General features: G+C 42.5%; 3 protein-coding genes across 10 annotated transcripts in view; 2 read left to right on the forward strand and 1 right to left on the reverse strand.

Moving 5' to 3' along the window:
- The window catches only part of ank1b (ankyrin 1, erythrocytic b), a 75,470-nt gene extending 70,592 nt beyond the window's left edge, over nt 1-4,878 (forward strand). For 5 of the 8 annotated variants that reach the window (XM_026339922.1, XM_026339925.1, XM_026339924.1 and 2 more), the window contains 3 exons: nt 258-329; nt 814-908; nt 1,150-4,878. In XM_026339922.1, the coding sequence (XP_026195707.1) occupies nt 258-329; nt 814-882 (141 nt within the window). In that variant the 3' untranslated portion in view covers nt 883-908; nt 1,150-4,878. The remainder of the gene's footprint in view (nt 1-257; nt 330-813; nt 909-1,149) is intronic. The other 3 variants (XM_026339923.1, XM_026339926.1, XM_026339929.1) reach the window with 1 other exon arrangement.
- A 191-nt stretch (nt 4,879-5,069) lies between these two features.
- LOC113147717 (eukaryotic translation initiation factor 4E-binding protein 1-like) lies at nt 5,070-7,160 on the forward strand. The gene is made up of 3 exons (XM_026338894.1): nt 5,070-5,366; nt 6,716-6,910; nt 7,009-7,160. Exons 1-3 carry the CDS (start codon nt 5,231-5,233, stop codon nt 7,038-7,040), a joined length of 363 nt encoding a protein of 120 aa, XP_026194679.1. The 5' UTR covers nt 5,070-5,230; the 3' UTR covers nt 7,041-7,160.
- Nucleotides 7,161-8,313: 1,153 nt separating this feature from the next.
- On the reverse strand, nt 8,314-9,865 carry LOC113148510 (nodal homolog 2-A-like). The gene is made up of 3 exons (XM_026340218.1): nt 9,559-9,865; nt 8,586-9,361; nt 8,314-8,466 (listed from the first exon to the last, which is right to left on the reverse strand). The coding sequence occupies exons 1-3, from the start codon at nt 9,863-9,865 to the stop codon at nt 8,314-8,316; spliced, it is 1,236 nt and encodes a 411-aa protein (XP_026196003.1).
- Between the last annotated feature and the right edge of the window lie 1,501 nt (nt 9,866-11,366).

Here is an 11,366-nt window from a genome sequence, read left to right on the forward strand (position 1 = left end):
CCATTGATTTAACTTTTTTGAATTATCAGTCACTGAATTTGATTTTTTCACACCACCACCAGCATCAAAATTAATTATTTTGATGAAGTCACAGAACCTGACAGAATGTGTTGTGTAGAGCAACACATGGAGTATATCTGACATAACAGATATATTTTGGTTTTGTTTTACATTTTCAAGTAAAAAGTATTTATTGTTGTACACATATAAGTGCTACAAATTGCAATTTAAATGTACATTGTTTTATTTTTGTACAGAGAGAGGAGAAAGGGGACTATACTGCTGAGGCGCAGTTTGTTGATGAACGTGGAAATGTTCTTGCTAGAAAGGTGAATCAGCCGTACTTTTATCTTTCCTATAGTCATATTCAGTCAAGTCAAGCAGGCAGCGTTGTACTTTGAATCACTTACATACAGTAGCCTAGTGCAAAGGGTAGGAAATTAACAAAAGCCATCAGCCAAATTGTGATTAACAGTAGTTTTTAGTTATTAGTATATGTTTCAGAGATAAGTCTGATGAAAGAAATTACATTAGAGAAAGAGTCACCTACACATCCACATGCATTCAAAACCGCAACATGCAGAAAACCGATAAGAACAACACATGTTCGTTCATAAACAATTTGAGAAATAATGTCTGCCTGAGCATGATTGGCTGATTGATTACTAAAACACTGACAGCTGGTGATTGCTGGGCCTGTGGCTTACAGAAGGACAGACAAGTTGGTTTCCTGCTCTGGTTAAATGTAGAGGCTTCAGCAGTTAACTGGTCCGAGTGTTGTCTCCTTCCCTCCTCCCTCCCTCCTTGCTCCAGGTGGGGGTGGATGTGAGAAGGGGTGCTCAGTCAGTGCAGCGCACCAGTCTGCGGAGAATTAAACACTGAAATACACATACTACCCAGTCGTCCAGGTATGGGACACACAACAAGCACTTGTGCATCCCAGTGCTTGGATAGATGCCACTGTGACATATTGGACTCTGTTAGTGCCTAATAGTCTCTCACATGCTGTTCTGTTCCATTTACTAAAATTAAAACCCTAGATTTGGCATTCACTGTGCTATGACAACATTTTTTGGAAGACCACAGGAGTTTAGCCTGTTTTTTGTGTGTTAATTTTGTTTGTTTGTTTGTGTGTTATTGGTTTTTTAGGACCGGAAAGCCACTGCCAAATCATCCTCCACCGAAACACAACCAGGCCGCAAAGGAAAATGAGCAAAGGAGACAAAGACTAAGAAGTGCAAACTACAAAATGACACACACACAGAATTATCCTTTACGTGTGACCATGGAGCACCATAAAAGAAAAAGAAGAGGAGAAAAAAAAAAGCGGAGTTGTAGTTTTATAACATTTGTAAAGAAAAATATCAACCAGACTAAAGCATGATGATTTTTTTTTACAAAAAAAAGATAAATGTCTATAAAAGAACCAAGAAAAAAAAAAAAGCAACAAAAAGTGCTTCCTGTGAACTGTAATCGCATGATGACTGCTGGTGCATGCCCTTTGACCTTTTGAACTGTCATTATCTACAAACTGAAGGGGTACAAGGTACGGGGCTGGCCCACATGTGGGTCATGGGCCATTTTAAGGACCTTTCCCCCCAATTCTGAAGTGGTTTGTGTCAGCAAGTTGAGTCCAATAACACTACAGCCAAAAAAAAAGTCCCGCGCTGGATGGTTCTGTACACAGCTAAGCCTCTGCTGAGCCGACCAATGCTTCTGTCACTGGACCCTTTCCCCTGTTACTCTCAATGTGATATATGCACTCTATGCTACGTGGACATGTATTGGTGTGTGTATGTGTGTATGTATGTGTGCTTGTATTCTTCTCTACCGCATGTGTTTTCTCGCTTCTGGCTTGGCGCTGAGCCCTGCCCCATGACTGGCTTACGCCCCCGTGATGTCACAGCGTACTCAGCGCTAGAATGAGAAAGCCGCTGTGCTCCCTTGCTCGTGAGTGTCTGCGTGTGCCGATGTCTTTTCCTTTGTGGATGAAGCTCGCTATTTGTTATTTGTTTCTTTGGAACCTGTCCACCTGAGTTTTAAGCATAGTTTGACTTCGGTAGGGGACTGGATCTCTTTCGCCCCACGTGTTTGCAGGAAAAATGTGTGTTGTTGTTTTTTTTTTTCAGACAACAGGAATGTTTTCTGTGGGAAGGGGGTGGGTTACTTGATTGCATTGTGCTGCAGGTCTACGACAAAAAGATCGACGTTCTCCTCCATCGTGACCTTTATACCTTCTTCCGTCATTTCTCCCAGTAGCACGTCATCTTGATCCACAATTTTTATCAGTAGCCTCAGTCTATATGCAGAGAAATCACAGGCCTTTCCATCAGCATACAATGGTCCTACACCTAATGTTTAAAACGTTGTATGCTCCCTCTTTTATCTGTTTGCAATGGCTGTAGCTCCTCAGAGTTTGGTTCATTCTTTTGAAACAGTGAACGAAGTGGAGAAAACGTGGAGGATCTGATTCACCTGAGGATTTGGAAGATTCGTAGCGAGCATAAAATAGCATCATGCTACAACAACGGGATTGTTAAAGGAACTGTGTGGCAAAGACAGACAGGTAGCACTGTGATTGTCTTATAAACACTGACCCCAGACTCGTGAACTGTGAAGACACACAAACAAAAGCACAGATACACACAGAAACACACATTTAGTAGGAATCACACTGCATAAGGAAATAATTATTGCCTGGTCAGAGTGGCGGATAGTTGAGGAAGTTCACCACAGCAATAATACAAAACAAGAGGAACACTGAAGATAGAAGCCAAGGTTGTGTACATGTGAATAAAGGATTCGATACTAAAAGGTGGAAACGACTGAGCTCCTCAGTGAAGACTGAATCTCCATGTGGACAAACAGCAGTCACGTTTGGCATTGGGCAGCTGTGATGTCCCTGACTTGCCCCATGAGCCTAAAAGTGAATGAGTCAGGGGGGACCCGCTAATGCAAGATCAGATGACTCAGCTGTAGCAGTGTGGGACAGGGGGAATTGTTTGTTTTTCAGCACTTATCGTAGCAAAATATAAACCAGGATATGTTAACTTAGAACATGGATACCTACTGTATTATGGAGTCCGCTGCTGCTGTAACTCCATTTATTTTCCTTTTCTGAGTAATAGTTAAGTTGTATTTGTTAGTGTTCGACACATTTTTTTTTAATAAATACACTGGCATCACTGTAAACGCCTGTTGTTCTCTTCATCTCTGAAATGTTTACTTTATGCAGAAACCTGACGGCAGCACTCTGAAGGGGTCATATCATAGTAGCACACATTTCCTGGAAATCGTAACTCAATATTTACCCCACAAGTACTGTAAATGCTACTGTAGCGTGAATGAGTGAGACACTGAATGACTAAATGAACACATGCAGATCACACAAATACGTGTCTTTTCCATGCCCAGTTCGCACACGTGAGAGCCTCGTTCGATATAGAGCACATGTTCAGCACATATCACATTTTCCACTGGAACTTTCACTCAGGTTTTCGTTTCTGCTCGGTCATAATCAAAATGTTTTCTGTATTCAACTTCTGTGTCCTTCTCTCTTTAAAGACGAGTACGAGACACAAAGAATAAGACTCGTGGCGTAGAGGCCGTTTGTTGGGCCGGGATGGGGAAGCAACGAGGGGTGGGGGGGTGGCGTTGGTGTATGAAGCAGGATGGTTTGTGTGCAAGTGTGTGGTGGGAATGCATGTGTGGCGTGAGTCTCTGTGGTGGTGTGTGTGCTTTCAGATAAGACCAAAAAAAGACACAGAGTATCGAGTGATTGGTCAGTAACCACGTCTCTTTACCCTGTGCACGAAACTTTGCGTGGAGAACTCCCCTTCTGAATCGGATTATGTTCATTCTAATTCATTCTACTAGCGATGGCCACAAATGAACTGGTGTGATGCATTACTCCCTCTACAGTGAAGTCTACACGGTTCATTCAGTTCAGTTTGCATCTAGACTTGCCTCAGTGGTGCAGTAGTTCATTTTTACTGGAGGTCTCTCCCAACACAGGAATTAAATTACATACCCATGTGTGGACATAAAAAATGATCAGTATACAGACGAATTCCTAAAAATTACAACTCATACAAATAGTGAAAGGAGTTCAACGTTTTTGCTTTTTGTGGCCAAGTGGCCTGGGCTTCTATGTATCACTGTAGACTCATAACGTCATTATTTCAGAGGATAGGTGTCCGGAGCTTTGTTCAAAGCTGCCCACAGTGGTCCGTAATCAATGGAATCTGCACTACGATCCATGTAACTCCACCATGTTTGTGTTGTATGGATAGTATGTAAGTGCGTGTCTGTGAGTGTGCATGCGTGTGCATGACGCCACGTTTGGTTGTAAACCTATAGCTGGATCAGCGGGAAGAAGAAGGTTTTTCTAGGCATGTAACTGGAGAGGACGTGTAACCTACAACAATGTATTTTAAAAAGAGTATTGTAAAACTTTAACTGTTGCAAAGACTAGAGATCACCTATACTCCTTTAGAATGGATACATGACAATGTAAACGCAATATCATATTACTCTATCCTGAGGAATGCAACTGCGCACATGCACACACAAAAAAAAATATGTTTTTATGAAAATATATGTATAAATATATGACAAAATATATTTAATTAGAATGCTATGCACCCTCATAGAGTTGTTATGGATGTTCTTTAAGCATTATCTAGACTAGGCCGACACCCACATCATGGGGAATGTAGAGGCTTTGTAGCTATGATCACTTGTTTTCTTTTCTTTTGTATTGTCCTTGAGAGAGGAGAAACAAACGTGAATATGTAAACAAGCTTTTCAATCTGACTCAGATATGTATAGATCATCTTACCCTGTACACCAGCTCAAACCATTTACAAGAATTAATAAACAAACATGTGACATAAACGGTGTGTGTTGTTTTTTTTTTTTTTTGTTATTGCTAATGTGCAACTTGAAGCGGTGTACAATACGTGCCCTTTGTTGTTGTTGTTGTTGTTGTTTCCAGAGGCGTCTTCCTGAAACTACAATTTGACGTGTCGTGACGTCGCTTGCGTTCAGCCAATCGCGGCTCTCCTCTTCGCTCGTTGTTTTGGAGGAAGTGTCCGGGTTGTTTGGGAGTCGCGCTGACCACGTGGCGACACAGGGGAACTTTTCTGCGCTATCGTCCTCTCTGAAGACCACAACCAATACACTGCTCGTTTCCTTCCCGGTTTACGTGCTCCGGTGTTGTGTGAGAGCGATGTCGGCGGGAAGTCAGACCACCCGCAGCCTGGAAATCCCAGCCATACGACGGGTCGCAATCCACGATGCTGCTCACATGCCCCAGGAGTACTCCACGACCCCCGGGGGGACTGTGTTCAGCACCACGCCAGGAGGTAACCGTGAGCTGTTTCATGCCAACAACAGAATAGTAGAGTCAGATTAAATGTAGAAGACGAGCAGAGATACTAGGACACTGTAACGAGACGCTGGGTAAACAGATTTATGCAAGGCAGCTCTTTGCACCCAGATCCTGCACTGTGCACAGTTCAGAGCCCTACTTGCAGGTTGCACTACGTTTTACTGCAGGTTTGCGCTTTACTGTTTGCCTGCATGTGTTTATAAGTGTGTGCACGGACAATATGAAGCATGTGACTGTGTCCTTGACTTGGATCGAGAGACAAGTGGAATGGACACAGAACTGTCTAGAGTCATTATTACACCAAGTGTAGTGGTGTCATCAGTATTATGTGCTTCACAGTGGCTGCATGCTGATGTATTTCCTCACTTATGGCAGTGGAACAGTCACAGTCATTTGAACATATGACCTTGTTGACTCTGGTGATTGCACAATCAGACCATGACTCTGCTTGTTGCTGAAAGTTCAATGAGAGTAAAAATCCATCAGTTTTGACACCAGTCAGTTGTGAATTGTGATCTCAGTTGCGCTTCACACAATCAGCAACTGTACGATCACATACAGGGCTCAGTCATATCCTATTTTTAGGCTTGTTATTACAGCGTGCTGCTCATGAACTGAGGCAACATGTTTACTAGATGAGGGTCTGCAGCAGGTTGCACTGCTGTTGGAGCCGGTGCTTACTTCTTCATTTGTGAATACACGTTTTTCTCTCTATGTACATGTAGAAACAACAAAAAGGAAGTAACCGTAAGTAGGTAGGTATTACCAGCAGTGCATAGAGAGAGAGCCAGTCACTTGTTTGACCCAGTTGTTCAACATTTTACTCAAACTTGTACAAACATGAGACCTTGGGAAATCTCCAGCGCGGCGATAAAAGTGACTGTGGGAACATTGACGCATGAGTCCACATGTGCATTATAACTGATACTGTGTTCTGTCCCTGTAGTTTCTAGGTGAGCTGCTGGATTTGATCTCCACTAATTACTTTTACTTTATTTAGTCACTTTCAGCCAGTTGCATGTGTTTAATGTGAGGTCAGTTAGTCTATTCAGTTGATGTTATTTTGTCTTTTTTCGCCTGGCTACATGTTTTTATTGCTTTATCTTATCTCATTTTAATTAGTTTCTTTATCAGAGTTATCTGCTGCGGTTTTGGCTGTGGCAGAAACAAAAAGCTGGGCACTATCAGCTCAAAGCAAATGTACAATATGAACACAGCTGCTGTCAACGATTGATCCTCTAAGAATTCACTAAACTTTAGTTTGACCTGGCAGCATATTTGAGGACAGGTAACGTCAGCTTCTTTTCACGCTGCCGCCTGCAGGGACAAGAATAATCTACGACAGAAAGTTCCTCATGCAGTGTCGGACGTCTCCTCTCACCCGTACCCCTCCCAAGCTGCCCGACATCCCGGGAGTGACCAGGCCGCTCGAAGCCAAAGACGCTGCTGACGCAAACCAGCCCAAACAGACACCTAACAATAACCCTGACCGGAGCCTGCATACAGAGGAGAGCGCAGGTAAATGTGTCTGTATACTTCCAATCTGAATAAAGACAATGAGCTGAAATGTTCCTGAAATTCACCTGCAGTGTCTTCATTCTTCATTCATTCCATAGGAGACGATGCCCAGTTTGAAATGGACATCTGAAGAGAGTTCATCTACAAGGATGACAGTAATTCCTAACTGTTTTTGTTTACTGGGGTGAAAAATGTAAAGAATATTGTTGTATGCATATATAAAACAATGCTAACTGATGCATAAAAATTGTTTTTGGTGTCATTTGACTTTTTATGACCTGTGACGCGTTTGACAAGTCAAAGTCCTGTTCAAATGAACCCATTAATATTTTAAAATGTTTAATATTATAGAATTAAACAAAATTAAATGATTGAGCATCTTTGCATATTAGCAGTTTATTTAAAATTCCTATACTTCCTATACTAATCTTTCTTTTTTGGAAACTGCAGGGACTGTTTTCGGCCATAGGGGGGCAGCAGAGGAACCTTGTAAACCTTGATTATTGCCCTTTAAAGCAAACAATAGTTTCTTCACACATCCACTGCATGTTGAGTAGAGTTAGGATTCATCAGGAGCCGTGCTTTTTTTTAGTTTTAGTTGTTTTTTTTATTTTTTATTTTTATGTAAAACCCCACACTGTTTGTATGTAAGCCTTTCTAATGAACCAGGATGATAATTTCCTGATAAAACAAGTGGCCACTGTGAAAAAAGATCTATTGTGCCTTTTTAACACTGTCCTATAGACACATGATCACAAATCTTAAAACATTACCCTTGAATAAACACTGTAATAAAAACAATCACACAATTATCTCAAAGTAAGAAATAATTTATTGTATAACTGAGCATAGCAAACATACAAATGGGTCAATGTGACCCAAGACATCTCAAGAAAATTAAAGCGCTTACACCATTCTGATATTTGCATTTGTCCTTTCGATGGCATTAAAACTTTTAATCTTTCAAATATAAAAGTCTATCTGCGTGTAGGACCTCAGGTAAAACTCTTTCTGGTGATCTCCTGTAGTGCTTATGTCTGTGACCGTATTGTGCTTTTGTTCATTACCGTATTAAATCCTTGAAATATAGTTGATCCTCTTGTAATCCAAGCCACAAAACAGGTCATCTAGTTTTCTACAACAACAACGCTTCTTTTCTTATATACATGATTCAGAGAGCAGTGTCCAGGATGTACGGTAGTTGCTTCTTTCATGTCCTGCACTGAAGCAGCAGCAGCCTCTGTCACGGTGGAGGTCTCTGTAAAGTGCCTGTGGACATAGATCCACTCCGTACCTCTGAGGAGCTCAGCTCTGTGGCTGTAGACCCCCTTTAGCCCACAGCTGGGTGGCTACAGCCTGAAGTCTGTCAGATTTCCAACCTTTGTAACAGGCTCGTCTCTTTCTCAGTGGCATCCGCACTCCTCCACCACCATGTCCTCAAGATTTCTCATGACTATCTTCCCATTCTCATAGTACAGCATGGAAAGCGGAGTCAGGCGTGTAGGCACACAGGACGGACATGGCACTCTATCAGGGTGGTGTAGCTTCAGTAGGCTCTGGAAAGAGAAGAAGAAAGAAATGAGCGATTAGGACAAACTTATTCAAACTGTTATGCATTTAATATTACAAATATTATACAAGAAAAGTTAGTTTTAATGACAAAGTCCAGTCTTACCTGCATGTATGCATGATTAGTAGGGGTGAAGGTTTCATATACTGGTGTAGGACAGCTCCCTTCACATCGATAGGCGTTGTACCGTTTGGGATAGACTATCCACTCACTCCAGCCAAGCTTCTCAAAGTCTATCCACATGTCCACCTTCCTGCAAAGAGGACCCTTCATCGCCTCCTCTCCGGGCTTGTCAGCAGGGGCGGCTGCTGGCTGCATTCTCCGTCTCTGCTGATGGTGGTGCCTCTTGGCCCTGCTGCTCCTCATCCTGGAGGTCGAGGCTGCTGTAACGCGCTCCCTGTCCAGGCTGACATACTTGGACTGCTCCGCCGTGTGGATGAGCGTTGGTGTCGGCTGGCCGTTTGGGTTCTGCCTGGTGAAGACCACCATCATGACCCTGTCAGCTGTAGTGTGATGGACTGCCTCCTGCTCCAGTTCTCCCTCCTCCCTCACCTCAGCCTCATCCCCTTCGGGCTTCTTTGTGGAGCTGTCCTGCTGCAGCCAGCGAAGGAGCATCTCTGTCATGTTGAACACCTTCCAGGAAGACGTGGAGTCCATCGAACTGGGATGAGCTCTCAGGTGGCCCAGGAACTGCCTGTTCTCTGGGCAGGGTGTGCCGGAGCACTGGTCCCCGTGGGAGTGATAGATGTCCACCGAGGCTCGAGAAGACTCTGTGAAGGCAGGAAGTCGGATGCGAAGTTGAGCCAGTTGGATGTTGTCGCTTGCAGACATGGAGGACATGTCAAAGGTGACGGACCACCTCTTGCCAACCTGTTGGCAGCCTGAAAGAAATGAGAGTGAAGAAAATAGGTTAGTATTATTATATCAGAGACAGTATCTTTATTTAATAGTGTTCAAATGCACCTATCAGGGATTGATTAGCCTAATGATTAAATTAAGGAGACTGCAGTGAGTGTATGATTCCTCTCTCTCTGACTTTTTAATAAAAGACTCTGTTGCACAGAAGATGAATACTCACTTTTAGCGACAAGGCTGATCACAGAGTCGGAGTTGTGCAGACCAGGGTTGTCCTCCGTGTTGGTCTGGGTCACCCTGGCAGCCGAAATCCTGGCCCGGTCCTCGGTCAGCATTGTCCTGTAGAGCTGCATCATATACAGGGGCAGCCTGCTGACCTGCTGCCGCTGGTCTGTGCGTCTGGAGCCGCCAGTCATCCCACGGAGCAGTGCGTCAGGGTGCATCCCAGGGAAGGGCTGTCTGGAGAGACCCAGAACCAAATCCACCAGAAGCAAAAGCGCAAAAGAAAAAGCCACCGCTAGTCCCTTCATGACCGCCAAGTGTGATGTTCTCTCTTGAACAGGTAGATTCCAGATGTGCCAGGTGAGGCGCTGAGACGAGGTTTTATAATCCCACGCCCCCTCCACCGACCTCCTTGAAAGAGATCTGTCAAGCCCCTGATGGGTGGAGGGGGTGTGTGTGATCCACGGGGGCGCTCAAAGACTTAAATGTGACAAGGTCGTTATGTATCGAAACCAATTTGTCTTTGTAGTGGCGGAGGTGTGAAAAGTGATTGTTGTTGTTTTGGATATTAGAGATCCCTTTGATAAGAAGCCATGACAATAATATTAGTTAAGGAGATTACGAGCTGCACAACTGCTCCGTGATTAATGGGGAAACAACACGGGAGTTAATCACAAGTGACTTTCTATTAGGACAGAACTGAGAGGGGGGGGGGACGGACGGTCAGAGGAAAATCTTAAAGGTTCCCTCAAGCATTTTGATTATTGACTATTTTATTTTATATTTTACTTTTTAAAAGAACAATCTGCCATAATTAAGTCTACTGTAGAGCAGGCGGCTATCGCGCATGCTCAAACGTTTACTTTTATATTCTCACTAATTAAATACAAACAAACAAAACAATGAGGAATATTAAAGAAATACGGTATTAAGAAAATGTAGTTGTGTAAAATTTAAGCAGCAATGTAATCAAGTGTAAAGAATGAACCGACTAGAAGAACAGAAATATCAAATATTGTATAAATGGTGAATAAACTTTGTATCGCAGATGAATGGGTCATTAAAAAAGAGTGACATTAAAGAACTGGACGGTTTGTTGTAACATATTTTGTTATGTAAATTATCATTATTAAAACATTATTACACCACCTGAGTCAAACAGTGATGAGTGACAGCGGCATCAAAAGGACCTGAATGAAGTCAGACACTGTAAACTGCACACTTGACCTCAAAAGAAAGAAGAAAGAGCTGATGGCGAATAAACCAAACTTTGATGCTTTTTGATGAGTAGGATGTGTGAAAAAAAATCAAAAACTTGAGAAAATGCCCGATTAGGATTAAGTTGGTATTTTATTTGAAAGTTCTGTGTTGTGACATCAAATAAAAAAAAAAGTTGTTTTAAGTGTAATAAAAGCAGTGGAAGTGCACAAACCACAAAAGTGAGTGTGTTTGAAAGAAAATAGGGTTCTCTAATCAAATCCTGCTGCCGTTTCCTGAGAAATCTGACTTTTATTTTAATTTTAATTTTTATATTTCTAAAAATATGTAGTTACCAATGATAAGCAGAGAAGTAGGCCACTGCAGGACATCTGTCCGCCTCTCAAAACTCTGTTTTTTTAGATTTGATCATGGCTGAAGTAACAAAATATCACAGAAATACGTTTGCTCCATGCATAAAAATCAGACACACCAGTTACAGGAATTTCAACACTTCACATGCTTCCTGTTTGAAAACCTAGTGTACATAATCTAGTGATTAACAGGTAAATAATAGAGAAAGGGGGTACAGGTGAGCTGGGGATCGAACCC

The sequence above is a fragment of the Anabas testudineus genome, chromosome 22, assembly GCF_900324465.2.
Source record: "Anabas testudineus chromosome 22, fAnaTes1.2, whole genome shotgun sequence".
Classification (NCBI taxonomy): Eukaryota; Metazoa; Chordata; class Actinopteri; order Anabantiformes; family Anabantidae; genus Anabas; species Anabas testudineus.

Bases quoted from the DNA above. Each gene is read 5' to 3' on its own strand.
- LOC113148510 (XM_026340218.1), bottom strand. From the start codon at position 9,865: ATGAAGGGACTAGCGGTGGCTTTTTCTTTTGCGCTTTTGCTTCTGGTG. The intron at 9,362-9,558 runs GTGAGTATTCAT...CATTTCTTTCAG, and splicing joins GATCAGCCTTGTCGCTAAAA to GCTGCCAACAGGTTGGCAAG. The intron at 8,467-8,585 runs GTAAGACTGGAC...TTCTCTTTCCAG, and splicing joins CTAATCATGCATACATGCAG to AGCCTACTGAAGCTACACCA.
- LOC113147717 (XM_026338894.1), top strand. From the start codon at position 5,231: ATGTCGGCGGGAAGTCAGACCACCCGCAGCCTGGAAATCCCAGCCATA. The intron at 5,367-6,715 runs GTAACCGTGAGC...TGCCGCCTGCAG, and splicing joins GTTCAGCACCACGCCAGGAG to GGACAAGAATAATCTACGAC. The intron at 6,911-7,008 runs GTAAATGTGTCT...TTCATTCCATAG, and splicing joins GCATACAGAGGAGAGCGCAG to GAGACGATGCCCAGTTTGAA.